The 27,090-nt window shown below is 39.5% G+C and overlaps 2 protein-coding genes across 5 annotated transcripts; one reads left to right on the top strand and one right to left on the bottom strand.

The window, feature by feature from the left end:
• Nucleotides 1–73: 73 nt before the first annotated feature.
• LOC138126632 (polycystin family receptor for egg jelly-like) lies at nucleotides 74–7,690 on the top strand. Of its 2 annotated transcripts, none has more exons than XM_069042418.1 (23): nucleotides 74–173; nucleotides 236–272; nucleotides 327–460; nucleotides 509–654; nucleotides 701–1,113; nucleotides 1,417–1,856; nucleotides 1,904–2,301; nucleotides 2,345–2,550; nucleotides 2,598–2,766; nucleotides 2,812–3,042; nucleotides 3,093–3,419; nucleotides 3,472–3,717; nucleotides 3,768–3,983; nucleotides 4,042–4,182; nucleotides 4,231–4,376; nucleotides 4,428–4,847; nucleotides 4,896–4,967; nucleotides 5,013–5,193; nucleotides 5,238–5,381; nucleotides 5,428–5,636; nucleotides 5,688–6,031; nucleotides 6,079–6,305; nucleotides 6,351–7,690. In XM_069042418.1, exons 1-23 carry the CDS (start codon nucleotides 98–100, stop codon nucleotides 7,653–7,655), a joined length of 6,228 nt encoding a protein of 2,075 aa, XP_068898519.1. In that variant the 5' UTR covers nucleotides 74–97; the 3' UTR covers nucleotides 7,656–7,690. The 2 variants fall into 2 exon arrangements, with proteins under 2 accessions (XP_068898519.1, XP_068898518.1); XM_069042417.1 differs by having other exon boundaries at nucleotides 233–272.
• Nucleotides 7,691–10,398: 2,708 nt separating this feature from the next.
• On the bottom strand, nucleotides 10,399–21,748 carry LOC138126766 (ras-related protein Rab-37-like). 3 transcript variants are annotated; one of them, XM_069042543.1, is made up of 8 exons: nucleotides 21,378–21,748; nucleotides 21,127–21,318; nucleotides 16,300–16,410; nucleotides 11,643–11,753; nucleotides 11,474–11,582; nucleotides 11,311–11,421; nucleotides 11,119–11,260; nucleotides 10,399–11,071 (listed from the first exon to the last, which is right to left on the bottom strand). In XM_069042543.1, the coding sequence occupies exons 2-8, from the start codon at nucleotides 21,313–21,315 to the stop codon at nucleotides 10,960–10,962; spliced, it is 885 nt and encodes a 294-aa protein (XP_068898644.1). In that variant the 5' UTR covers nucleotides 21,316–21,318; nucleotides 21,378–21,748; the 3' UTR covers nucleotides 10,399–10,959. The 3 variants fall into 3 exon arrangements, with proteins under 3 accessions (XP_068898644.1, XP_068898645.1, XP_068898647.1); XM_069042544.1 differs by lacking the exon at nucleotides 11,643–11,753 and having other exon boundaries at nucleotides 21,378–21,735; XM_069042546.1 differs by lacking the exons at nucleotides 16,300–16,410; nucleotides 21,127–21,318; nucleotides 21,378–21,748 and adding an exon at nucleotides 15,780–16,229.
• Between the last annotated feature and the right edge of the window lie 5,342 nt (nucleotides 21,749–27,090).

Below are 27,090 nucleotides of genomic sequence, written 5' to 3'. Positions count from 1 at the left end.
GCGGTGGGCTGTTGCTCCCATGGCAACTAGACCACGTGTTCCGATTAAAAGAAGGCTTTAGAATTGTTTACACAGTTGTCAAAAGGACAATCTTTGAATGAACCAAAATAAAATGATAATTGCGGTACTTCCAAATGCAGTCTTGCTGGGACTGCTTTTGTCAAGTCTTACTAGTGAGTACTTCTTTAGCATTTGGTGTGTCAAAATGGTTTTGAAAATTTTCTGATTTTAGTAGGAGTTTACTCTTACGATTTTGCCGTAGTAAGCAATTGGTAAATCTTGTTTCTTAAGTCAAAAAACCCATTTTAAGTATCAGTTTTCAATAGCTACGAAAGTAAAGAAATTGCTGAAGAATACAAGTGGACACCATATACGGTAGCCGGTTTTATTCCTCGATGGAGAGATAATGGGACAAACGTCCTCAACTATAAATGGTCTTTCTCGATGACAAATATAACAGGTGAGACCTTGAAGTTGTTGTTTGAAGAAAACTGAAACTTTATTGAAGTACTCGACGGAAAGGAAGTTAACAAAGTTGTCGACATTAGCCACTGGATGCGACCTTGGAACGACACTTTCGTGTTATGGCTTCCCAAATACGCCCTTCCTCCCGGATGGTACATGGTACAAGTCGGTGGTACTCTTAAACCTGACGTAAGACTTAACCAACTTACGTTGTGATTGTAATGACCTTATTTAGTCCCCACATGTGGGGCACACTCCAGTTAAACCATTTTCGTCTTCGAAGAAAAAATGCTTCTTGCATGTGGAGGCCATGCCTCCGGTCGTCGTCATATCAGGCGGACACTCAAGAATCACGTCTGACTACAGCGACATCTTTATAAGCGGCGCCCAGTCGTACGATCGTAATTTCAAAGAGGTCAAAAGAGACGGTTTGGAGTTTGAGTGGAGTTGCACGCAGAAACTCCAACCTCCGACTTTCTGCACCAAAGATCCGATCTCGACCAGTGCGGAATTCGCGATTCCGGCACGCTTTGTCAAAGATGGAGACGTTTTTGAGGTGACGCTTGTTGTGAAAGCGTCGTTCGGGAGTAGAGCTAACCAGACGCAGAGGATTGAGGTGTTGGGCGATGTGGCTGTTCTGGAAGTCGGGTATTTAGCGTCCAGGAGCTTGCGCGAATGTGTCTGAGCGCTGCGAAACTAGAAGAACAACACAAAGTGCTCAACAGAGCAAAACAACTTCATTCTGTCATTAATAATGTTTGATTCTGTATTGTTGATGATCTGTTTGTCGTTTGACAGCTCAGACACATTCAAACACCTCCCCTAATGGCTCACGTGACTCGTGAACCAATCACATGTGTCGACACAAATGTGTTCCGCTGGGTTGGCTTGCGCGATCACGTGACTGGATTGGCCACGCCTTGGTCAACTCTCATTGGCCGTTTTGTGTAGTTGTCGTAAGAATTGCCCCCCGGTTACGCCCCTTTCAAACTACGAACTTGTTACCATCATCGCAGTCAGTTGCACGAAAAATTGTCACCAAGTCCAAGAGGAGGACTACAAATGGACAATCCAACCTGAACTGTCAGATGAAGAGTTCATCTTTGATTACGAAAAGGACACGCGCCATGGACGAATAGGTCACAAGTTTATGATCAATGAGAAGGCTCTGACACCCGGAGTGTACACTGTGACTGTTGATATGAAGAATGAGTTAGGAGTTGGTGGACAAGCGTCAATCAGAATCGAGTACGCTAGACCTCCCATCGTGAGTGATTGTAAAATAACTCCAGGGAAAGGAGATACTTTCAACACCATGTACATCATGGGGTGTACCCAAAAACCACCAGAGGAAAAGTATTTTTACGAACTGTACGCGAAAGAACCGGATGGTACGTTTCTTGTCTGGTTTCGGCGGAAGTGACAGTGATGTTTGTAGATTTTACGGATGGGGAGTTGATAGCTGATGGTTTCTATCCGCACGTGTTCAACGAACCGTTCGTACTTCCGCCATCTCAAGGAAAAATTTTCAGAGTGAAGGTGTTCAAAAAGTATTGCCCCTATCTCGAGTTGCCGGTTGACGTACAAGTAGAATCGGCAATAGCGGAGCAATCCGGAGACAAAGTGGTCGAGATCTTGAAAGGGGTCTATCACGGACAGACCCCACAGAAGTCGATCGTCAATCTGGTGGCCAGCAAGGACCCCCAAACTAGAAACCTAGCCATACAGCTGTTCCAATCCATGGTCAACGAGTTGATAGTCAGCAAAATCCAAAACGAAGAGTTTGCCGACTTTGTCGAAGATCTGAAGTACTTGGCTGCTCAAGACATGATGAAAGTGGGTCTCGGGTTGTTGAATCTTTGACGAATCCTCATTTCAGGCGCCGCTGACCTCCGTAAACGAAATCTTGAAGTTGAGCGACTCGCTGACGAGACTAGCGGCTCACAACGAGCCACCAGAGTCAGACCCGTTACTCGCCAAGTTCACCACGAGTGTTTGCAGGAAAATGGTGGACAAGTATTTGGACTTGATGCGTCAAGAGCGGTACCCTCTCAATCTTGCGCACAAGTCGCAGAAGATGTCCAGGTGAGTGCTCTCAAGAATAACCAAGTGTCTCTAGGTTTTTGCTGTAGTACCATGAGGAGGTGTCTCGATACTCATTCGAATCCGAACTACGCGGTCTTGGCACCGATTGTGTTAAACCTAACAACGACAGCTCCTCGTTCTGATGTTCCGATGATAACAGAGAACTATGCGAATTATGTTGACTTCGAAGAAGAGTACTACAAAAACCTGGATTACGTAAGTACTCTTCCGGCGTATTTGTTGTGATATATTTTTGAGCAGTTGAAAGAGTCGACTTTTAACATCATAAATGCCAGCTCCAAGGCGGCTAAAGTAATCGCGATGACAACTGCAGTGGGAGAAGACCCGATTGAGACTTTCGGAAAGGCAGGTTCCACTCTAGTTGTGAAAGATGTGGGAGACTACTTGGCCAGGAGTCGATTTCGTACCAAAGGAGTTGTACTCGTTCCGTCTCAGGATTTTGCCGATCAGCTCCATTCCTATGACATTTTGGTAACAAGAACTTGCTTCCAAATTCAAGTTTTACAAAGATTCGGCTGCAGATCACCACTTGGAGCAAAGATATCTTGTGGTGGAACTCAGCCCACACGCAGGTCGCCACAGATATGGTCAACTTCGAGTTTTGGCACTCCACTTGCAAGGAACGCATCATCAATTTTGACAAACCAGCTAAACTCCTCTACGAAATGAAGAACAACAGCGACTTTGCCAGCCACCGCTTTGAAGATGTCTTTGTTGTTCCAGAGGGGTACACCACTATGGGCGGAGACGAGTTGAATTATAGGATCAAAGTTCGTCGAATAGCGTTGCCAAAAGGGCGGACCTTGCACGTCAAATTTTACAACATCTCCGAAGTGGAAGCTTTCGATGTAAATGATTCCAAAAATTTACTCTTCGTTTTACATTTGGTGCGACCAACAGGTTGTCCTGACGGTTTTTAAATTTCCGACCATAGAAGACTTCGTCAATAGCACAAAAATATCTCCTGGTCAAGACTCCTTGGTATTTGTTAGTCAGTACGACTATGACATCTTCTGCTACGTGGGAATTCTAGCCAGCAACGAGACGGTACTCCCACCTGTGAATATCTCCTTCGAGATGAGTTTTACGGTAACGAATTGCATTCGATGGTCTGCGAGTGAGATGCAATGGAAAGTTGCGTGCAAGGTAAGACGAGTCCTTCACCATTCACATCTTGACATCTCTTCGTCGAGCAGCCAGGACTGGAAAACAGCGAAACCGTGATCAGCTGCGAATGTCGACGTTTCTCGGTCATTGCGGGGTACCAACAAAACATCAGGAGTCTACCCCAAGAAGTGGAACCACCGGGACTCCAACTGGAACTGCACTCTTGCAAAATTATTTTCATAACTGTGGCAACAACTTTCGGGATTTTTTGCCTCTTGTTTGTGTTGGTACTGGTGCAGAAAAAAGTAGGTACCACCACGCGAACATTATTGTTTTTGTTACCAAAACCGACATATTGACCAGAACGAAATCTACTATTTGGGCGACAACAAGAGTACGGATCGTTTCGCTTATTTGGTAATAGTAAGAACTGGAATGAAACGCAATTCTGGGACGTCCTCTAACGTGCTGATCAAGCTCGTCGGAGACAGAAACTCGACCGATGTCGGTACCACCCCATGGAGTGTCAATCACTAAGTGTCATTTCCACAGGCACATCTTCTGAATTACCCTGACCCCAAGAAGCGTATCCTGCAAAGATTCGGCCACGATTCGTTTCTCTTGACAAGTGAGCACCATTTGGGTACTTTGGAATATGTCGAGCTGTGGTTTGACTCGATCGGAATCAATCCCGACTGGTAGACGCCTCTTTTCTCTAATTTTCTTACACGATTTGTCTACACCTGCAGGTACTGCAAAGATATCGTAATCTACGACATGCAACAGCATACCGAGTGGTACTTCAACGTGAAAAAACGCCTCACTTTGAACAAGAACATCAACAAAATTGTGGTGTATCCGAGTGGGGCGACTCAAGCCTCCGGCCACAAGAAAAGACGGTGCAGATGCAAACTAACCAACAGGTACCACACTTGGTACTTGTGGCAAAAGGAAGAGAATTTCTCCTACTCCAAAAAACTAACAGTCATTCTTTCAACTGTTTTGATGACGTATGCCGTCGCTTTGGTCTTTCTCGAAGTACCAACTTTCCACCTGAAGGATGGTTTCGACAAATTCCAGTACAACGCCACACCTTACATGGTTTTCGTTGCGTTCGCGAGTTCCTTTCCCGCATTTATGCTCCACATTGCTATTGCTTGGTCCTTTCGGTATGGAGTGTAGACATTCTTAGTACCCATTCTATCGAAATCTTTTAGGTTTTCCCAAATACAGTACTCGAGGTACGAGCAAAAAGACAAATTGTCCTTTCGCGTCACGGCCGCTTGTTGGTGAGTACCTGACGTGTTCCTGTTCACACTACTGAACCTTTCCAGGTTGTTGCTCATAATTGTGTCGGTCGTCTCCACTTCATTTTTGATTGTTTTTGGATTTTGGGTACCATACAACAGCAGCTTGATCTGGCTGAGCTCTTGCGGCATAGGTATAGGATTCGGAGTCTTCATCTACGAGAGTATCTTCGTTTTCCTTCAGAATTTCATCTGCAGATTTCAATTGGTAGTACCTAGATGGTTTTTTCGTTTCTACGCAAGCTGTTTCAGGTGCACAATGTTGGAAGAAAGTTCTACGACATTTGGGCAGCAGTTGAAAATCAGAGGTTCCGGTTGCACAATCAGTTCGGTGAGGCTCTCCTCAGGCCGTACTTCGGGCACTTGTACGAACCCCTGGACAGAAAAGAGATCAAGGTTTTCTTAGACACTCTGTTAGAACCTTTCTTTCATATCTTTTTAGGAGAAGGTACTGGTTTTGAGGCAACGTAAGCATATCATTGCCGAACTTGAGGATCTGGTAATGTTCAGCATCTATATTGTCATCTTGTACGTGGTCATCTTGGCCCATAAAGACAGTCTCGTGGCTCGTGGGGAAACAGAAATGGTAGAAATGTTGAAGGGGGTCCACGTAAATCACGTAACTTTTCCTAGCATCAGTACTGTCAATGGGTAGGCTCTTGAACGCTTTTTTTCCAAATACCTCCACCCATTTCCTTTTAGAATATACGAGTACGTCAACTTTACTTTGATCCCATCCTTGCAGTCGCCCATATGGTACGGAAACTACCAAATATCTGACCCGGGTTTGATGAAAGACATGACCAACAAGTACATCGGAGTCGCGAGACTAAGACAGCACCGGGTTTTGCCCGAACTGTGCAAAGTCCCCGAAATAATGAGATTCTTGAACGTGTCGTGCTGGTCTGATTTTTCCCTAAGCCATGCAGAAACCAAGACTTTTGGGTACGCTTGGGGCGAAGTCACTTCTCACATGGCCCTCGACAGATTGAAATCGATTTGGCGGTACACCAGCCCTTTGAAAACCGAAACTTTGGGCACTTTTGGTAACATCAAACCTCAAACCTTGCAACTTCTTCATCCCGTGGTGCAGGAGAACTGTCAGCCTACTCCGGCGGCGGCTACGTCGTCTACTTGGGTCGCACTCTCTACAACTCGTACGCGAACTTCCGCAAAATCGTGAAGAAGATGTGGATCGACCAGAAAACCAGAGCCATCTTCATCGAGTTTCTGGCCTACAACGCCAACTACAACGTCTTCAACTCCGTCAGGATCTTGTTCGAGAAGAGTGCAACAGGTTACGTGGACAAGAGGATAGAAGTATGATCGCACAAGTGGTACTTCAGTACTGTAGGCTTGTTGTAGGTGACCTCTGCGAGGATGCTTTACGTGGAGAACGAGGTCGAAGAGATCTCCGTTGTATCGTTTTTGCTTTTTGTAGCTTGGGTGGCGATGTTGTTCTTCAAGCAGTCAGTGGGACTGATCAAGAACATCCACACGTTTTACAAGAACGTTTGGTTGATGGTGGATATCTTCATCATACTGATGAGTATCTCTTGCATTGCTTTGTTCATGATCAGGATGCAACTGGTTGGTCGATACCTTCGCGTCTTGGAAACCATGAAACGCAACGAGTTTTTGAACTACTTCCATCTCTTCTACATCGAAGACGTTTTGACTTTTTGTGCTGCGGTACTGGTCTGCATCGCGACTGTGCGATTATGGAAGTTCCTCAGGTTCGGCATGATGTTCAGAGTACTGGAAAGAACTCTGTCGATTGCCGCGGTACCCCTTCTGGCAACATTCTTATACTTTATGGTACTACTAGTCGCATTTTCGCTCACTCTTCTCACCATGTTCGGAAACTACTTCGAACACATTTATTCCTTGACGACTCTAATGAGGCTAATGGTGACGATCACTCTTACACCAGACGGGATGGCTCTTAACAATTTCTTAACATATAAACTAGCCGTATTTTATCTCACTTTGTACATATTGATAATTAATACGTTTGTCGTCATCTTCATCATTATCATTGTCGGATCTTACATGCAGGCCCAATTAGAGTTCTCAGCGGTGGTAGAGACGTACAGTATCAAGACTTACGTGCAAGAACGCATCAGATACATCCCTCGATACTTGAGGTACAAGTACGGACGGTTAAAGGCGGGGCAGGAAGAAACAAATAGAGTGTACCCCAAATCCGATAAATTTTTGTACCTGAATAGCGTATCGGTAGCTGCGAGTAAGATGAGAATCATGGCAGAAGTAACTCGGTGTGTCATCAGACGCAAGAAAGGAACTGGAAGAAGTGGATTCTTGTCCGACCACGATGCAAGACTCATGATGGGTGTGTGTCGAGTGTTTATGAAGAAAAGTGAAGACAACCAAGAGGTGGAAGTGGTCTACAAGGAACATGGTGGAGGGTTTAGAATCAAGTTTGTTCACGAAAACAAGTTGGAGAAGATTGCAAATGTTGTCAATCTTCTGCTGAAGGAAAAACCTGCAGTTGCTTTTGGTGAAGAGAGGGGAAATGTGGTGACCAAGCAATGTGTCGAGAAGATTAAGAAGAATCAAGAGACACTGAGGAAGTGTAATTTGATGTTGAAGCTGATTTTGCACAAGATGCAAAGTGTGGAGTTGGAATTTAGGGACATGATAGTTTAGATGTAGTTGTAAGGGAAATAAATGTTTGGAAGAAATGTAGTGGTCGAAATTATTGGGTTTTTGAAAAGAACAGGATGGTGCGAGGGCCAAATCAGACAAAATGAATTACTCCGTCTAGTAGTAGGTAATTTATTTTGAATTGAGTGTGTTACGAGATCGAGTACTACGTTTAATAGGTCTATTATCGCAAAACACATGTTTGGTCTATAAATAGTTACAAACACATTAAAAATACCAAACAGGACAGTAGATAAGATAGCGAAAGTAACCACAATGCTGTAGTATTAGGTATTCAAATAGCACAGGATTTCAGCGTATTGAAGCAAAGGCCAAATCAAGAGATACACCAGTTGGCGTGAGCACAATTGCCGAAATCAGTTTAATCGGATAAGTACAAAATAAATACGAGATCAAAACCAGAAAATAATCAAATCTTTGGTAAATTTAATTTTATTGCTTGAATAAGCAGGCCGACCATTATTATGACGACGTGTACCTAGTTGGAAAAAAAACTGTTCCAAACTCCAAAAAAATTTTTTTTTCTTTTTATCCCCCACCCCTTTCTTTTTCCATTCTGTCCTTCCCCGTTCCACATCTCTTTCGTCTTCATTCAATATTTCTCCCAGTTCTCTCTCTCTCATTTCGCTGTGCTTGATTGTCTCTCTCTCTCTCTCTCCTCATAGCACGTTCTGCACCTTCTTCTCCTTCCGTCCAATACTTATTTTCTTTCTCCTCGTTCTCATATCTAAATCTCGCCATCATTTTTCTTTCTTTTGCACTCTCTCTCCCCAAGTACTCCGGAATTTCCTCTGTCATACACCTCTCATACTCCCTGTTGTATCTGGATTCTTTGATTCTCTCCCTTCTTTCTTACTTGTCTGTGTCTTTGTCCTTTCACTCAGCTCTACATGCATCCATCTTCCTTTTTCTCTCAACCTTTGCACTTCTTCATTGGCATACCCGTTACTCTGGTAGTATTTCTCTCTCTCCTTCTTCTCCGTGTTCTTTTTCTTTTCTCTCCAGCATTGCGTTAGTATTCGGCACTCTTCCCTTCCATCCATTTTGTCCGCAAACTTTGCTCTTCTCTTTTGTAACCTGGCGTTTCTCTGTCCACCCCTAACACCCCTCTCAAATATTTTTCTTGCAGTCTCACCTACCCACTTTTTCTCTTCCCCATATACAGGGTTATTTACGAGTAATAATGGGCCCGACAGAATAAAAAATGCAACCCACACTACATTTCCGAAAAAAGCAGGCTACTGAAATTAAAATGTCCGGCTTTTTTTGAAAATGTATTGTGGGTTGCATTTTTATTCTGTCGCGCCCATTATTACTCGTAAATAACTCTGCTTCCACGTATTCTCTTGAATGTTGTTTTTTCTCTTGTGTAAGACTTGATTTTTGCCCAAGGGCGTTATCCCTCAATATTTGATAATTAATCGATCAGACTCATCGGTACACATTAAATTAGACAATCTCAGCTACAGTCATACGATAATCTACAATCGGACTCACCTCCACCTCATTCAGTCATTCAAAGGGTAAAGCACAGGTCCGGACTCGGGTTTGCTCAATGGGACGGTACAAACATGTAAATGATAAACACCTGACACATCTGTCGCGAATCAAGGTCATACAGTGACTCACCCGGGGGATTCCTCCCCCTAGCCCGATCATGATGAGGGGCTCGAACCACGGGCGTCGTCTTCAGAGCGCTACGTTCCGGGATTGCGTTGGATGTTCTAGTAGCACCTGTAATAGCCCCGTGTGCAGTTTGGGGTGCACAGCCCGCCCGCAGTCTCCACAGAGGAAGACCGCCACGGCCAGAGTATGAGCCTACAACCCACTTCCATACGTCACTATGTCCCCTCAGTACCTGGGGACCGGGATGACCTCATAACCTTTTAATCAAGCACGTATGATCGGTGCATTTGGTTGCCACCACCAGCCGTCTCTACGAAACGCGCCCGGTCAACGGCCTAGCCGTGTCATGAGCCAAAGGTGCCCCACCCGGACATCCGGTGCTCAGGAATCATACCATGGTATAGGGAGGTTTTACGCATTAAGGTACTGATCTATAGCCCAGGTTGCCCAAACCTGCTATCACCCAGTTACCAACACACCTGGTAACTGTATCTCTATTCACTACACCACTTCCGGATCACAACTATTCACCTGCCGTCACTCTCGTACTCGTACCTTGGACAGCCCGTCGGTTTCAGCTGCCAAGCCCACACTGACTCTCTCTCCTGTGGAACTGTTAAAAATCACCCCCGAGTCAAGGACCTTTCAGAACATAATTTATGAGCCACGTGTTTGGGGTGGAAGAGGTAGTTTTTCTGTTGCGTTTTTAAAATTCTCTTACACTTGTTGAAACCCGGGAAGCTGGGAATTATTTTTATACCCTATCAACATTTTCATGATTGTAAGTGCAATTTAATTGAAAAAATATTTGCTACACATATAATTAAGATGTAAGAAACATTTGTTGTAATTTGGTGTTATTTAAATAATTCACAAAGTAAAAATTACGCAAAAACAATAAATACACAAACTTAACCTCACTTTTGTAAATGACCATTTTCGCGTCATTAATGGCATTTTACTCCACGCGACAGTAATTGTAAAGCCCAAACACATCGTTCTACTAAAAAAAAGAGTGCTAACCAAAAATGTTACTGTTTTTAATTCGTTTTTCGATGAAACAGGAAAGGACTTGTCAACGATGAAATCAGCAACCACAGCCATAGAAATAATTTATTTAAAGACTTGCCGCCGTGTACACCAAGTAACAGAATATACTTTCAATCAACTAACAACTATACAAACAATAATAATTATTAGATATAGAGATTTATCCAGGGTGTATATGATTTAAAAATTATTGTTCTAACAATGTCATCATTAATATCAGTTACGCCCACTAACTAATAATTCGATTGGTATCTCGCCTACCAGCTCAGCAGAGATTCATACAGTTCTATAGTTGTTCAGTACGAATGGTGATATGATATAAGGGCACACCTACCAAATGACCCGCCCTCCACGTCTTCAAAAAAGAGGGCAGCAGCTGGGAATAGATCACGACGTGTAGAAGAATAGATTAGTTATGTAAAAATGCGATATGGCACACTAAGACATTGCGGTCAAGCGTCTACTGTTGGTGCAGCCTGTTTTGTATCACAGACTGTGGTCATAGTCATAGAATGGATGCTGCTCTGCGATTGGTGTTGGTTCGTATTGTTCAGTTCAGACTATTACCTATTTAGTGGTGTGGGTCCCGGTTTGGAATGTTGGGAGCGTCTTATGTGGTACAAGGGGGACAGGGCGGTTTGTGCGTCTGCTCCCTGACGTAGTCTTGCACGGAAAACTTGTTGCTGTCGTTTCGAGTGCCACTCTGTCGATACTTCAACTCCCTAACAAGCAATCAGAATCACAAATAAACTCGTAGAGTGGGTCGTACCTCGCGACGGCCAAAAACGCCAACTCCACGTTCTGGCCGCTCTTCGCCGACGTCTCCATGAACGCCACGTTGTACTCCCTCGCCAGTCTCTCCCCGTCTTCCCTCCGCACGGCCCTGTCGCTCCCACAATCCGCTTTATTGCCTGCGAGACGCGAAATTCATTTCGTAAACGAAGAAACACCACACACTCACCTAACAACATTATCACGACGTCGTCCTGGGCGTACTCCCGGATTTCGCTCAGCCAAGCTCTTATATTGTCGAAGCTGGTCTTGTTGGTCACGTCGTAGAGCAACAGCAGCGCTGGAAAAGTCAATCGTCAAGCTCCAACTATATTCAGCTTTACAGAGGTTACCGTGAGCGTCCCTGTAGTACGCGTGGGTCACGCTCCGGAAGCGCTCCTGTCCCGCTGTGTCCCATATTTGCAACTTCACCCTGGTCTGGTCCACCGTTACTACTTTGTTCTGGAAAAAAGAGTTGGAGGGGTTGCGAAGGAAAGGGGGCGACGAGCAATGCACTCTCACCCTGAAGTCGATCCCCACGGTCGAAATAAAGTTGCCCGAAAGAAAGAGGCCGTCTCGGAATTGCATCAAGATGCAGGTTTTGCCGACACCGGAGTCTCCCAACAGCATGACCTGGGGCGATAAGTGTCAGTGGCGTAACAGAGTCGGGGGCAGATACGAATCTCGTTTGACGATCGAATGTCAACGTAAAATATGACGGCGCTGTTTTATTATATGAATATTTTCATCCGGATAATTCTCTTATCGCTTGCAAAAATTTCTGTGGCTTATAATCACGTAAACAAATTTAATATACCTGCGCCTTCTAATCAATGAGCTTCCTGTTAAAAGTAACATAGCCACGTCAGTAGCAAATTTCAGGACAGGCAGTTAACATATCTTCGGGAAGTCAAAATCTGCTATGACAAATGGTAGAAAAAATATGTTTTGTCCTTTTTTATACTACATAATTTATGTAATTACTTTCCATGCTCCACCTCGTATAGGTACGTTAAGCAATGTTTGGTTTTCGTATCGCTTGTATCGGCTGTTCATTTAAATTTCTCCTCAAAATTGGCGTTGAAGAGTCGATTGTGAACGCACCACTCGTCAGTACGCAGAGTAAAAACACAAATAACGCAAAAAGTGAGGTTAGATTTAAACAGCTGATCCGTGATCTGTAATTCGTGGTGCGTTCACAATCGACCTTTCAACGCCTACTTTGAGGATAAATTTAAATGAACACCCGATATTTTTGTTATCGTTCGTTTATTGTTATTTATTATTATTCACATCGTTACGTTTTTGCTAATACTTTCACAAATATAATCAGCAATAGAAAGAACAAATAATATTTCATTACAAACTTTATCTATTTGATTATGACAAGGATTCGAGTGTCATCGTGATTTTTGTGATATCCCAGTAAATTTAGTTCCAAAAACCAAAAACAAAAGAATTCACATGATAATTGGTTGACTGTCAAATAACTTCCAACGTTTCTACAGCATGGAGGTGTAGCAAAACTTGTAATCGTTTAAAAACTTGTTGAGAAGTTGTTGGGAAAGGTATTCAGACCGGGTCAGTGGATACTCTCCCAATTGATTTGCAATTATCTACGAGTGTCAAAACAAGAACTTTACCTAAACAAGATTACGTTGTCAGTAAGCAAAAACTTAATACAAAATTGGAACAAAAACTACATTCGATGAAAATAAGTTTGTTGGATTAAGCACAGGAAAACACTACAAAAAAGATCAAGGAGTTTGGACATTCTTCAAACTTGCCCCATCCTATTAACATTTATATCGAAACGCATATAAAATTATTGAAAGTAAAAACAAATCAGATAAAACAATTGGTTGTATCATCTGACACAAAGTAGATAAATATTTCACATTCTAGGACAAAGTATTCTGTTAACACAACATTAAAAAAAATGAATTGTTATGTCAGATTGAAAAACGTCACTTTAACGTACTAGTGCCAAAACAATTTTCTTTTCGCGTCAATGAATAATAGTACTATGTATTATTTGGCGAGCGTGTAATGGTGGCTCTCACTCACGAGGGAATAATAGTCATTACACCCGAGTATGATGCGATACTTTTAGACGGGGCACACATTTCATCAATTTTAGAATTAAAATTAATTTATTACCTCCCTTTAATTAAAAAAAAACTTGCGACAGACTCGTGAATTATGATGTATTGCAACTTTACAGTTTATGTGATGATTTGCGACTGATCACATCCTATGTAGTAGTGAGTGATGACTCACGACCGTGAGTAATCAGTGGCCTTACTTAATACTTTCTGGTTGATCACAAACTGTGTGAGTAATGAACAGCATTACTTAACAGTCAAGACAGAAATAATTAACGATTATTAGACTTAAAAGAGAAATTTTATTTAGTGAAAGGGGAAGTTTGGGACACGAGAAGCAGTGGGAATGACCCATCCCTTTGAACACCATCTTTTCTACAAACACGATTAAGGATGTTAAAAAGTGATACAAATCACATGGCTTATGAACTAGCAGTTACGTAGCAACCATTGTTTTGTTGTCGTTAGTTACACACAATGCCGTAAAAAGTTTGACCATTTTTTTTTTTTGTTGTAAAACGGGTAATAATCAATAAGAAAATGAACGGATTCCGACTGAAATTAACAGCTAAAAATAAAAATAAACTCTCATTAGTCATTACTTATTACCTTAATTACACTAATTTGACTGGCCTTTTAAAGGATTAATCAATCATTCAAGGCAATTTCAAAATAAAATATTCAAGTGTATGTAAGGTATGCATGAAGCGTATGAATCATAAATGGCAGTTAAATTACTATTGTAAAAAATAAAAATAATAAATTTGTGGTCAATTGCTTGTCAAGTCTGGTGTTTGCGCTTTTGTTTTCCTTAACGTGTGGCGTAGCTTTATCAGCTGTCAAATATTTCCTGAAACAAGGAATGTAGGACGAAAGACTGGAAGTGAATTTGTCAACAAATGAAATTATGATCAAAATGAGATTATGTATCTGAAGAATTTGTCAATTTAAAGACAACCCACGTTTGGAAAAGAGAAAGAAACCACGATCTGCTTGGCCACAAATTTCTTCAACAGTCGTACAATATTTTTTGAAATGAATATTATATCTGATTTGTCGTATACCCTTTGTGAATTACTTCTCCGTGCGATTGCCAAAGTGTCAATCGAATTAATAGGGAGATATTTTCACTCTTTCGAAATTTTCATGATCCAAATTGGAGAAATGGCATTTTGTAAACCAGAGTTTATTATTATCAAGTGAAATTATTTCAGAAAGGCGAATGCTTTTTGGATGATTTTGAAGCGAAATCGACGTTCCAGCACTGGTGCTTCAAAATCATCCAAAGAGCATTCGCACTAGTGCGCGAACGTCGATTTCGCGCGCTAGTGCTTCAAAATACTATGCGGTCGCGAAATGTCATTTTGAAGGTAGCGAGTTGAAAAAAGAAGTTTATCCGACGTTTATCGTTGGATTCATACGTGATGAACTGATAAGAATAGTTCAAAAGCAAACAACTATTTTTCGGTAGATACAATACGACCAACGTTCAGGACGTCCGGTGGAAGCGGTCACACCAAAAAATATCACTGTTGTGGAAAAGTACTAAACATTATATAGATCGTCAAAGTCAACATTGGATATTGATGCATTTGCACTTAAAAAATATTATATCAACATTTAGAGAAGTTAGATTATTTTGCCCCTTTCCGTGCAATGACGTCATTGCCATTTCTTAAAATGGCAACTCCATTTTTTTTGCCTATTCTGATAGATCAATCAATTCCGATTTATATCTTTGTGCTCTTCGTGATCTTCGCACTAATGGGTCTCCAGATATTGATTTTTAAAAGTAAAAACAAGGTGGCAGCAAAATTCCAATTTTGAATTGCTAGAAGAGAATTTAGTGAGTGACTTGCGCGATCTCCAGATGAGGACAATCCTGCTTGACACTCTCTATTTAGTAGGTACGCCAAGAAAAAAATGACAATCAAAATGGCAATATTTACTTTAATTGTTTGTTTTTATTGGGTGATGTTTTAGCTTCAACAACGTGCATTTTGGACGTTCTTTAGTTTGTTGTTTCAGTTTCTTGTTGTTGTTCACGACACACACATCTCTTGTGAAATTTTCACTACAAAAATTGGAATTTGACTACTTTCAAAAATCTACAACAAAATTGGAGGTTGCCACTTAAAAAAATGGCAATGACGGAATGACGCCATTGAGCGGAAACAGAAAGCCTTAGAATAATAAAACTACCCAACCATAAATAAGCATGATTACTTTAAAAAATCTACAAAAAAATTAGAGGTTGCCATTTACAAAAATGGCAATGACGTCATTGGGCGAAAACAGAGAGTCTTGGAAAAATGAAAATCATGGAAAACTGTTTCATTAAAAAGATTAGATTGAGCTATCCAAGTTTTTCCGAAGAGCTCAGGTGGGGAGAAAATATTTCCACTATTCCAAACTTCTGGCGCGCACTGTGCTTGCTGCAAACTATCATGTGCAACTCTGCCGTCAAATAACACTTGAAAGTTCACATTGTCAACGCGACTCCATTACGCCACTAAAAACCGTACAACACCAGGTACCTGTTGAGCGACTTTACCTTGACGAAGATGTCGTAGGTGTCGTCATTCCTGATCGATTCCCTCCGCCCGTACGGATTGTACTCCTCGTCGACCGCGTCCGTGTAGGTCCGACAGGCCTCCTCGTCGTGACAATGCTTCTTGGTAGGCCTGACTCGGACCACCCGTCTGTAATTCGTCTCTTCACCGTTCATGGCGCGGCTACGAACGCGACTGATAACCGCGTTTAAAATAAGCAATAAACCTCGCCGACATATGGTAAGACTAATACATTCCCAGTGATAAAACCACTTCCTTTGTACGCAGATAATAAAAAATGAGACGCGCCAGTTGTTGGGGGACACCCGGTGGAAACTCGCCTGTTGACGGAGCCTAATGAAAGCTCACGATATTGCGCGGAGCGCTACTAACCCAGTCATTTGATGTTTCTATGGATACTGCTCACCTGGCGCTCTATCGCGAATTTGTATCGCCCCCCAATAGTGAATAATTGGAGGCTAGTGACGTCATCGTCGAATGCATTGCGCGACAAGAACTCACCGTGAAGCCTATGCCCACAGTGGCGGAAAAATTCCCAGATTGGAACTTGCCGGTGTCGAACTTCACCAAAAGGGAGGTCTTGCCGACTCCGCTGTCCCCCAACAGGATCGTCTGAAATTTTTCATTCTTTACTCAAACATCCACCAATCGAACAATTAATTCATTGATTTCTGACCAAAGTCGTCCGGACAGGTTTCAGGGTAAAATGTTAGCTTTGACGTGACAAGAAATTAAGAGCTGAACAAATCCTCCGAAATTGCTCGCGAAATTTTAATCCCCGCGGCGCGGCGTGTGCTTTCATCGAAGCAATTAGTTAAGTGATTATGAAGAAAATGCCGTGTAAATGGAAATCGGAACGAATTCGACAGAAATCTGATTAACGTTGATGATAATCACTTAATTAATTTATTGATGCGCGTAACGTTCGATGTGAAATAAAAATTGAACAAATCACAACGAGTTATCCACGATAATTAGATTAGTTTAATTAAATTGCAAAAATAATAGCTTGACTGAAACTAAGAAAAACATGCTAAGACAATTTATTTCTCTTATTAGCTGGACCAGACAATCATTTATACAGGGTGATTTTTAAAATTTCCAAAACGCTGTAGCACCTTTATTTATTGTCCAATTTCAATAAGTAAAGTATCAAATAAAATGGCTTCTAAAAGACTAAATTGTCAAAGAAATTCCTTTATGAGAGGATTTCCCTTGCCATTCAACGTGGAAACGCTGCAAGCATTCGGAGCACTTTTCCAGATTCCGCAATATTATTGGAAATTTTTGTATTATAAAACAAAAATGTTTATGTAATTATGTTATAATATAATATTATTTTTTAATTTATTTTATTTTTTTTTTAATGCAATTCCCGTTTTTTGCCATACGGCTTTTACGGTACCTTTTCGGTCGGCGGTTTTTCCTTTTTCCAATTCCTTTTTTTTTTTTTTGTCTATCTCTCCTTCCTTCAGGTGGTGCGACGGGGCTCCGGGGCACTTTCCCGGCCACCCACGCCCATTCCACCTCACATTCACAGACATACACAACACTTATACACCCATGGGCGCCTTTTCCCGACGGGACTCGAACCCGTGCTGACCTCGCGGTGGTGGCTGAAAGAGTGTTGATTCTTCCTTCCACCACCCTACCGTCAGCCCCTACTAGACATAAACACACATCCATGGCCCGGCGGAGTTTCCTTCCTTCGAAAAAATCCTCCCCCTTCGGTGGGATTCGAACCCACTAGCGCCGGGACCGCGACCTCGGAGCACTGTCTCCGACAGCTATGCGGCCACCGTATGTCATATAATTATATATTTTTTCTACAACTGTCAAAAAAACGTGACATTTATGCATCGTTATCAAGTCGCAAAGTATGTCATTTTTGATAGTGAAAAAATATTTGTCAAAAAGTTTCCTTGGATGCTAAAATAGTTATATTTTAGCACCCAAGGAAACTTTTTGACGAATATTTTAGCATCCAAGGAAAATTTTACAAAAATTAAAAAATTCAAAAATTTTAAAATGCTGTTGTAGAAAAAATAGTGTTTGTATTTCGTGCGCAAGATGATTGTTTTGTTGGCGCATTCGAATGAGTTTGAAGTCTCGACCTGACGGTCTCGACCAAAAACTCATTCTCATGCCCCAACAAAAAACAATCACTTTGCGCACTTAATACAAAAATAACTATTCTTAAATACTAAGTCTTGGCCGACATTCAGTTTTCTTATTTCAAATTGTGATATATGTTTTTTTTTTACTTATTTTTAAAATCAATATTTTTCTAAACATTGCTGTATAAAAATTTTTTTTTTTTAATTTTGTTGAAATAATAATTTTGAGGGAAACATTCTAATGAGAGAACTAATTAAATCTAGTTACTTTGTGCAACCTGTCAGCTGGAGCACTTGTTGCCCTGTTGTTGCGCAAGTAATTTGACAAATTGTTAGGCTGTAAAAAATTGCATTTGTCATAACTTAATCACAATCACAGTCGAGTCTTCAACGCCTACTTTGATTTAAATGAACGAACGATGTATACCTGGTGTCATTACTATCGCGCGTTCAAATGAAATCCTGGGCTGGTAAGGCGTTGGAAACCGTCAATTGTTGTGCTTTTTTAAAGCGTAGATTAATTAGAGCATGTTGACAGCTAACCTAAAATTTAGAGCCAAAGAATCTTTCTTGTTTTTCTTTCTTTGCAATGTTTTACATTAACGATTCCTATTCTCGACGCAAATATCTAAGGGCACCCTTTGCTGAAAACAAACATGTTCCACTATGTCCCGATTAAACATAAACAAATGTCATTTGTGTCAAACGGGGGGAAATTCAAACTTTACACTGTTCTAAACGGTTTAATTTTTCCAACGTCTACTCAGCCCAGGATTTCACTTGAAGGCATGATATCAGTGGACTTTCTAATAAATTTGGAAAATTGTGCGGTGCGCGACTTGCTGTATTATAACCGGCTTGTTCAAAAGTGTAGTTTGAGTGATCACCGCAGAGCGCTAGTATACGGGCGCTTTTTGGGGATATTATTCATCTTAAGTTTTTGTCACCGAGAATTTTCTCGTTCAAATGACATTCGAATTTAAAATCAAAAATGTATTCAGTATTGTATCACAAAGAAAATATGAGCTTACTGTACTCAATCTTAACACTAAAATCATGTCTAAACCTATTTTTCCGCATTTTTATTCTTTAGAAGTGCCCGTTTTGTGGCGCCTTCATCGGCGGAAATTGGCTCTTTCTTGGAAACATTTTCATAATGCATTTTTAATGGAATGAACAGGCCGGTTATAATACAGAAGGTCGTGGTGCGGTGTCAGTAAGTTTTGGGAAAAAATCTAACTACAAACCAGGTTACGCTGTCAAAGTGTACTAAATATGAAAAACGTCGAATGAGAGCGTGTAGAAAGATGAACACACAAGTATTTTCTGTATAAAAGACAATTAAAGCAAATTAAAGCATGCAAATGTAATTGCAATAATTTTCAATCACACAAAAATTGCCTGTTTGTCACTGTCAAATTTATGTCAAAGCTACCAACCACATGAAGCACAAAGTACTAAAAGGATGACTTTAGTAACCTTACTTTTTACCTAATAATGCTAATATCAAAGATTTTATAGTCACTTGCTGACTTGCTGTTTCAGTTTAGTAATTTTGAATTTCTTAATTTGGCCTTGACGCGGCAAATTGACAAATTCAAGTTATTATCTATCAATTCCGACAAATCAATTAGTTTAACCATGTTTTACACCATGTTGAAGACTGAGTTGTTGTTTGTTGTTGATGTTTCACAAAATATAAATTTTCTTTTACCATAACCTCAATTTCTTGTTTGACACTTTTTTCACTATGCGTTGTTTATACTGTGACACTAGTTATGAATTTGTGTGTATAATCTGTCACAACATATAAAAAATGACACTGACAGCACGGATGTCGCTGAAAACGACTATTTGAAGTATTTTTTCAAATTTCACACATTAAAGCGTTAACTCAAATATTTTACAAAGATTCTTTGTACTGTTTTAATCCTATAAGATGTTACAAACAAAATATTTTTTAACAGTTTCTGAAAGTATTGAACTGTGAGGTATTCTATGGCCATGTTGCACAAACTATTTTACAAATAAAGCATAAAACAACTATTCTTTAAAAATTTATACATCGTCTTGTCACGAGACTGAAATTTCATTTCATCAACATTCAATAAGTCCAGATCCGACAGCTAAGTGGTTATTAATGGTATTTGCTGTAGAACTTCGATTAGTCGTCAAGGACGATACCGAGAGCGTGACAGATAATAATAAATTTTAATTAAACTTTCGAATATTTTGTAATTAATGTGCCATCACAGAACAGAGATCTACGTAGCTACACACATTTTGATGAAAACATTAAAAAAGCCAATGTCATTAATCTAATTTTTTTCTAAAATTATTTCATCAAACCCACTTGATTTTTAAAATTAAAACAGACTAAAATAGTGCTTCCTGCAAGAGAAACAAAGGATTCCCTCCAAGATCTTTTTTAATCTTTGCATCTATCTCTCTCTTTAAATTATCTGAGCTTTTTATCTCTTTTAATTAACACCCACAGAGCAATTAATTTGAAATTTCTTTCATACATATTGATCGCCTCCATAAATCGCCTCCCCAAATCGATAAGAATAATTACCAAAATGATCTTTTCTTATTGTGTTTGTTTATTACCCCATTGTTACATTTCTTGTGCAGGTGGATGTCATATAAACAAGTCAATAAAAAAATCGACATGTCTAAAATATTAACTACAACTCAAAAATATTTTTGTGCAAAATGCAAAAAAATAAATAAATGAAGAAAACTGAGCAATGTGCAATTGTTAAATATATTTCTTCATTTTGTGGCCGATCAGACGCTTGTAATTTTATTAAAGAGCAGGCTCGGGCACTTAAGGAATCGATTAATAAAAAATAAGTGTAGAAGTTGGAAAGGCATAAAATAGAAAAAAACTGTCTGTGAAGTTGAGGTATCGCGTTTCGCTTTCCTTAATTTAAGTTAAAATGGTATAAATGTGGTTGGAATTTTAGGTATCCATTACAAACCAAAACTCCCGAAATAACCCTTTTAATTTAATCAAATTGGGGCAAAACGTCGTCGCGGATGTTCGACATATTTCGAGCATGTTCACTTGGGTGGAAACAAGCTCATCCCCATTTGGCAACATCGAAATATATGTAAAGTTGTGGCTCGAGGCCTGCACCCTCATTTATCCGTACAAGAGCTGCGTCCAACTTTAGCCAGAAAGCCAATTAGGCCGTTACGACTCTACCTTATGGACGATCTGTTCGCAGTCTTCAAGGACGTCGGTCTGGCACATTTTCAGGACTTCTGCTGGGGGCTTGTAGTCGCGGTATCCCGTCGGAGAGGGGGTGTTGCCCTTCTTCCCTGACACCCGCAGCCCGTCGCCGTCTTCCTGGCTCTCGAACACGTCGTCGTCCATGCTGTCGTCGGCTGCCATGTCCTGCCGACACCGCGATCAATCGGACTGAAGAGAGCGGCGACAGTTTTTGGTCGACATACCGAATTGTGTCCTGCTGTCGGCTCGTGCCGCCTTCAATACCATATGTGCACGTTTGGCGAGAGTGCGAGGCGATGACGTGGACACCTGGAGCACGGGGTCGGTCACTTGTACATCGGAAAGTCGCCGGAAGTTCGGAACGGAACGGATTCGCTGACCGGAGGAATTCAGGTAGCAGCCATGTTGATCCCCGTCGACCTACTCTGATAAGGACTCGCGAGAAGGATCAATGAACGCCCACTGACACACACACGCCCAAAGCTCATTCAGGAGCTAAGCGAGCCGGCCGCTTTTTTCAAGCTGGGCTGGAGCTTTTGTTCTCTTGGCTTACACCAGGTGAAACTAGCGTAGTGAATTTTTTTTTAAATAAATCCGAGTCACGTAATGCACTTTCTACCTCCGCACAACAGTAAAATCAATCGAGTTTATTTTTATCTAGGTAATAATAATACTTATTTGAAAAACGATGTCAAACAATGACTCTTGATAATTTTTCATTTAGATATTTAATTTTCTGCGAAATATGTGAGAGGTGTCCATTAAGTGTTATCATTCATTATCTTATTAATTCATTATTATTACAATATCCTGTAATGAGGAGTTTTTATTTGCACTGACTCTTATCTATGTTTATTTTGGGGACTTTTATATGAAAATAAACACTTAACCCAAAAAAATGTCATCGTCTCTTTTTGGACAATGTGTTCGTAATTTTAAATACATTTACACACTTTAGCGCACTTGCATTTCTTGCAGAAATAAAGAAAATACGAAATCAATTTCTAGTAAAAAATTTTGGCGCTTCTTCTTTATCGTTTTCGCCACAGTATTTATTTTGTGGAAAACATTGTAAAAGAACTTTCAAAGCGCACACAACATTGTGACAGTTGATAATGATAGTAGAAAATTAAAGCGTGGGGTACAATAGTCGAGCTGTGCTCGTGTGTGTAAACTTCCCACCTTCCAAAAAAGTAATACAACAAAAATTTGTAAGATTTAATTCATGAAAGATTTTTTACTCCATTTTTAACAACGATCTATGACTTTTTTTTAATATTTTTAAGGTACCAACCACAACAATTTTTCCAATGACTTCTAATTTTACGAAAAAGAAGTTTCTTGCAGATTTTGTTCTTTTTGGAATGTACCAATTTAAATGAGAATAAAATTTTAACATCATTTGAGTTTACGGTGATATAGTCTGATTTTGAAAGTTGTGCAGATATACGTGTTAAAAAAAAGCAAAATAACCCAACTTGCCTTGTACAAATGTTAATGGTTTACAAGAGAATCAAAGGAATCAGTTTGTTTAGGGACCGCTGAAAAATTTCAAATTTGGCGGGCAGTTTTGATGTACGACCAATCTAAAATGTCAAGTTTTTATGTCATTTGAGGTTATGTTTGATTGTTATCGTTTACGTTTTTTGAGTTTCATGATTTTTTTATAAAATTTGTAAAACGATGATGAAATAGTGCCTGCAACTTTTTCAGAAATCAACAAAGACTTAAACAACCAAGTAAAAAGACTATAATTGCGAGTAAAAGCATAAAATGAAACATCAAAGAAGTTGCCCAAAATGCTTGCCATCGTTTCAGCACGAAGCCGAACTCGATTCAGAATGCCTCTGTTTTGACGAATTTCCTGAGCGGCGTTTTGAACTCGCAAACTAGAAACTCCCAGGTGATTTGCAAGATGCCGAGTAGGTACTTATTCGTGGCTAGTTTTCGCGAAGAATTTCTTCTTCTGCAACTAAAATTCGATCTTCTTATTGGCGGCCAATTCATTTCGAAACGTCCGAAATCGCGAAGATGCTGCACAACGTTTATAAAGGTTCGTGTATTGCGAATTATCTTTTGAGGAAACCTCTCGCCGTGCTAGCTCCGAATGTCCACGGGTTTCGCAGTAAATCAAATTGTGGTTAAGACTGAGATTCTTGTCAAAGTGACTTAATTTTGAATTGACAACAAAATTTTGATTTTTTTGACCCAATTTTTCATAAAATTCAGTGGCTCCCAAACTTTTCTTTAAATTTAACCCCTTTTTCTCGAAAAATATCAACATTTGTATAAGGCATTACGAGTATTAGCTCAATCCTTACCTTTTACTCACAGGTGACAATATATGCACAACTTTCAAAATCACCCTGTATAACTTTCAGCGTACAAATGAGAATTTCATCATACGTTAGAGAAGTTGTGATTTCAATTTATTAATATTCGGCATGCGGTTTTGGCTCTTGTCTTTTGATCCTCCTTCCAGTGAGGAACAGATTTTCTTGTATAATTTTCCATCCTTCTCTTACACTTTTTGAGATCTTACAAACGAGGTATGCCCTTTAAATCATTTACTTTCCCATTTTCCACAACAATGTCTTTAACAAAACAAGAAATTGTCAGCGCAGTACTTGCGTAGTCATGACAAACTCCTCAAGCAAATAATTCGTCTTGCTGAAAGAACTAATCAAATGAACTAATTAAATTTTAAGAGCAAATCATTTTAGTAAGTTCACATAATGACAACACCAGTATGTACACGCTTGAGTTATTCCATTGCTTCGTTGTATAAATAGCTAATTCATTCCAGTTATTTACCGAACGCACCTTAATTCAGTGTCGATAAACCTAGCAAGCTAATTGCCGTATTGATCATTACCTTTCTATGGCAAAAGAATGATACTTTTACACCCTACTGTTTTTATTACTCGAGGATCGACAAAATGGATGCAAAAAGATGAACAAAATTTTCACATGATACAAATTTAACATTCGCTTTAATAAAAAGTAAAAACTCATCATTCCAAGAATTTTCAATATGCTTAAATCCGGCATCCAAGCAGTAATTTCATTGCATTTATTGCTATTATTTCCTTTTCCACCTGTTCACAGGATTTCACACAAATATCTTGCTGACTTCATACTTTAGAAAAATGCTTTCAAATCTTGATTTGATTATGTTTTTTTTTTTACAAATTATTTTCATGTGGAGAAAACGTGACTACAATACAGAGTGATCACCAAGAAAATAAATCAAGAGTGCTATCTTTAACGCCTGTCTTAGCTTAATCGTACACATATGTATATTCGCTATGCACAGTCGTTTTATTGATTGCCTACCTCTGGAAAAATCTATTATTAATTAATTAATTACAGGATGAAGGAAAGGTCTGTACAACTTTGCCGAAATCGAAAACTTTTTTTAAGGTTATCATCAACACCATTGCTTTAAAACTGACGTTTCTTTGACATTTCACCAAAAATCTGCTTACCAGTGACGTCGCGTTTGGCAATAAATCTGGTAAATTATCCATTCTTATGAATGTACAATGTTGCTCGTTGTTTATTTTATAAATTTTCTCCATTATCAGATAGTAATAATAAAATGCACAACTCCAACGCCTAAAATTCATGAGGTAGCGTTTGAAACCACAAATTATCTACGCCATGCATTGAATGCTTATTTGCATAGGATTCCGCTACGACATGACAAATAATTTGCAACGCTTGCTCTGATTTGCTTTCTTTTTGATCACTTTGTATAATACCTGAGTGTGAAAAGTTTGTTTTGTTGTTCAAGAATTTATTCTTATTTCTCCGTCCGACAACATTAAATCCATCAAATTTTCGAATTTTCAAGACCTCTATTTATTTTTTTTGTAATTTGCCTCCATTTTGATTCTCTAATAGACATATTAACGAACGCGACGTCATCATCTGGGATGTCCTTATAGCCATTATTTCACGGAACATTTTACGAAAATTTTTAGGTTGGCAAAGCTTGATCCGTCATGCGTGTCAGTTTAAATTACAAAATGTGCAAAGAAGTATTTATCAGGATTTATCGGGCAACAAATTCGCGACCGTATTTTTGGCAATTTCACGTATTTCAGCGAGCGTACATGAAAGATTATCTTCCATATTCGTGTTTTGTGACAGAATTTGGATAAAACAAAAGGCGACTTTGAAGACTTGATCAAATTTTCACTTTTAAAATTAAGACATTACCAACCGCCACAAAAATCCCTAAATCAAGGAAAGTAAACATTTTTGTTTAAAAACGACTTAAAAAGGGCAAATTACAACAAATAGTATAAAAAAACTCGTTTCATAAGACCTTGAAGCACTCATTCTTTAAAATAACTCGTGGCTACGCCACTCGTTTTTTAATCTTGAATTCGTGCTTCAAGACTGGTCTTATGAAACTTGTCTTTTAATATACTAATTTACCACCCAAAAGCGTCATCAAAATTATAACCGGAGTATTTTTTTAATTTTTTTTGATTAATTACACTGTCTTTATTTCACAATAATGTTAAATACAATTAGGGATATCAAAGGAAATGAAAATTACAGAAACACTAGTTCAAACAAACTAATATTTACTGTTTTCAGACTTTCTTAGGTCAACATTTTTGTTGTTTGACCTCAACGTTACTTAATCAGCTTTCGTTTGCAGAAAGTGAATCACTTACCTCTGCAAAGTTCTCCAAATTAATGCATTTCAAATTGACTTTTATTTAAAATTTAAAACCTCATCAAAGAATTACAACATCGCAATAAAAAAAAAATAAAGCAAGTCAAATATGCGCTAGAATAAAATTATTTTGATTGACGTTGCTTTTTCCTAAAAATTTCATCGAGAAATTTTTATCTTGTTTCACATAAACAAAACCAGCTGTTCCGCAACCAACCGTTATGTTGGTTAATGGATCAAAAACATTTTGAGAATCATTTAGATTTGAAAAAGATCACACGTGGTGCCACTTGATGCAGACTATTGTCGACAGGACTGTTAAGATGATGAAAATTTCTTTCAGAGAGCGACAAATCTGCTCTGGCGCTTTACCAAAAAACTTTAATTAAAATTTTCAAGGGACGTCAACACATCACATTTTCATTCGAAGCGTGCGAAATGTGGCTAATTAAAAATACCTAAAAAGAATTCGACGAAGCTCTTGCCGTGAAAATTGAATAACGCATGAAATAAGGAGTCTCGTCGGAAATGTTCACGTAAAATTCAATTTGAGAAAATGATTTTTAATCTCCGCTTGATTCAAAACACACGACTTTGTCGATCGAATTTTCTACAAAATTTCGCAGGACGAGAACCATCTCTTTGAGGCGAGGCTGCGAATTTATTCGCCCCGGACAAAGACACTTTGGGGCTTATAACACAAATTCCTGAACAATCAGTTCTGTTCTCGTCAGGAACAAGTGGGACGATGAATCACGGGACTAAGTCCTACACAAGTTTGTACGTACGCAGGTTTAAGGGTTTAATCGAAGTTGACGTCACTCTCCTGCAGCAATGCTGATTTCCATACAAATCCCAAAGTTATCGAACGATTTAGTCCGAAATGAGGGGGAACTTCATTAAAGCAACGTAGAAAATATTGTGCGATAACAAACTAGACTAGGAGATAAGTAAATGAAGTATCGTCAAAATTAAAAATTCCTGTTTTAAATGTGCAGGCAGAGGTGAGAAAAAAATTAACCACTATGTCCGAATTTTACTAAAATATCCACTCTGTTTCCATGTTCCATGAAAAAATCAATGAATATTAATGGTCACAATCCTGATAAACAAGACTAAATGCTGCAGGGCTAGAACGTATCACGTTGCTGTCACACCATTGGTTACGCGGGGACACACCTGATGACACACCACCTCTACTGATATGACATGAATTGGCTTATTTGCGATTTAAATAAAATTTA

This window comes from Tenebrio molitor, chromosome 3 (genome assembly GCF_963966145.1).
Source record: "Tenebrio molitor chromosome 3, icTenMoli1.1, whole genome shotgun sequence".
NCBI classification, from domain to species: Eukaryota; Metazoa; Arthropoda; class Insecta; order Coleoptera; family Tenebrionidae; genus Tenebrio; species Tenebrio molitor.
The sequence above is the reverse complement of the archived record's forward strand: the minus strand, read 5'-3'. Positions and strand labels throughout refer to the sequence as shown.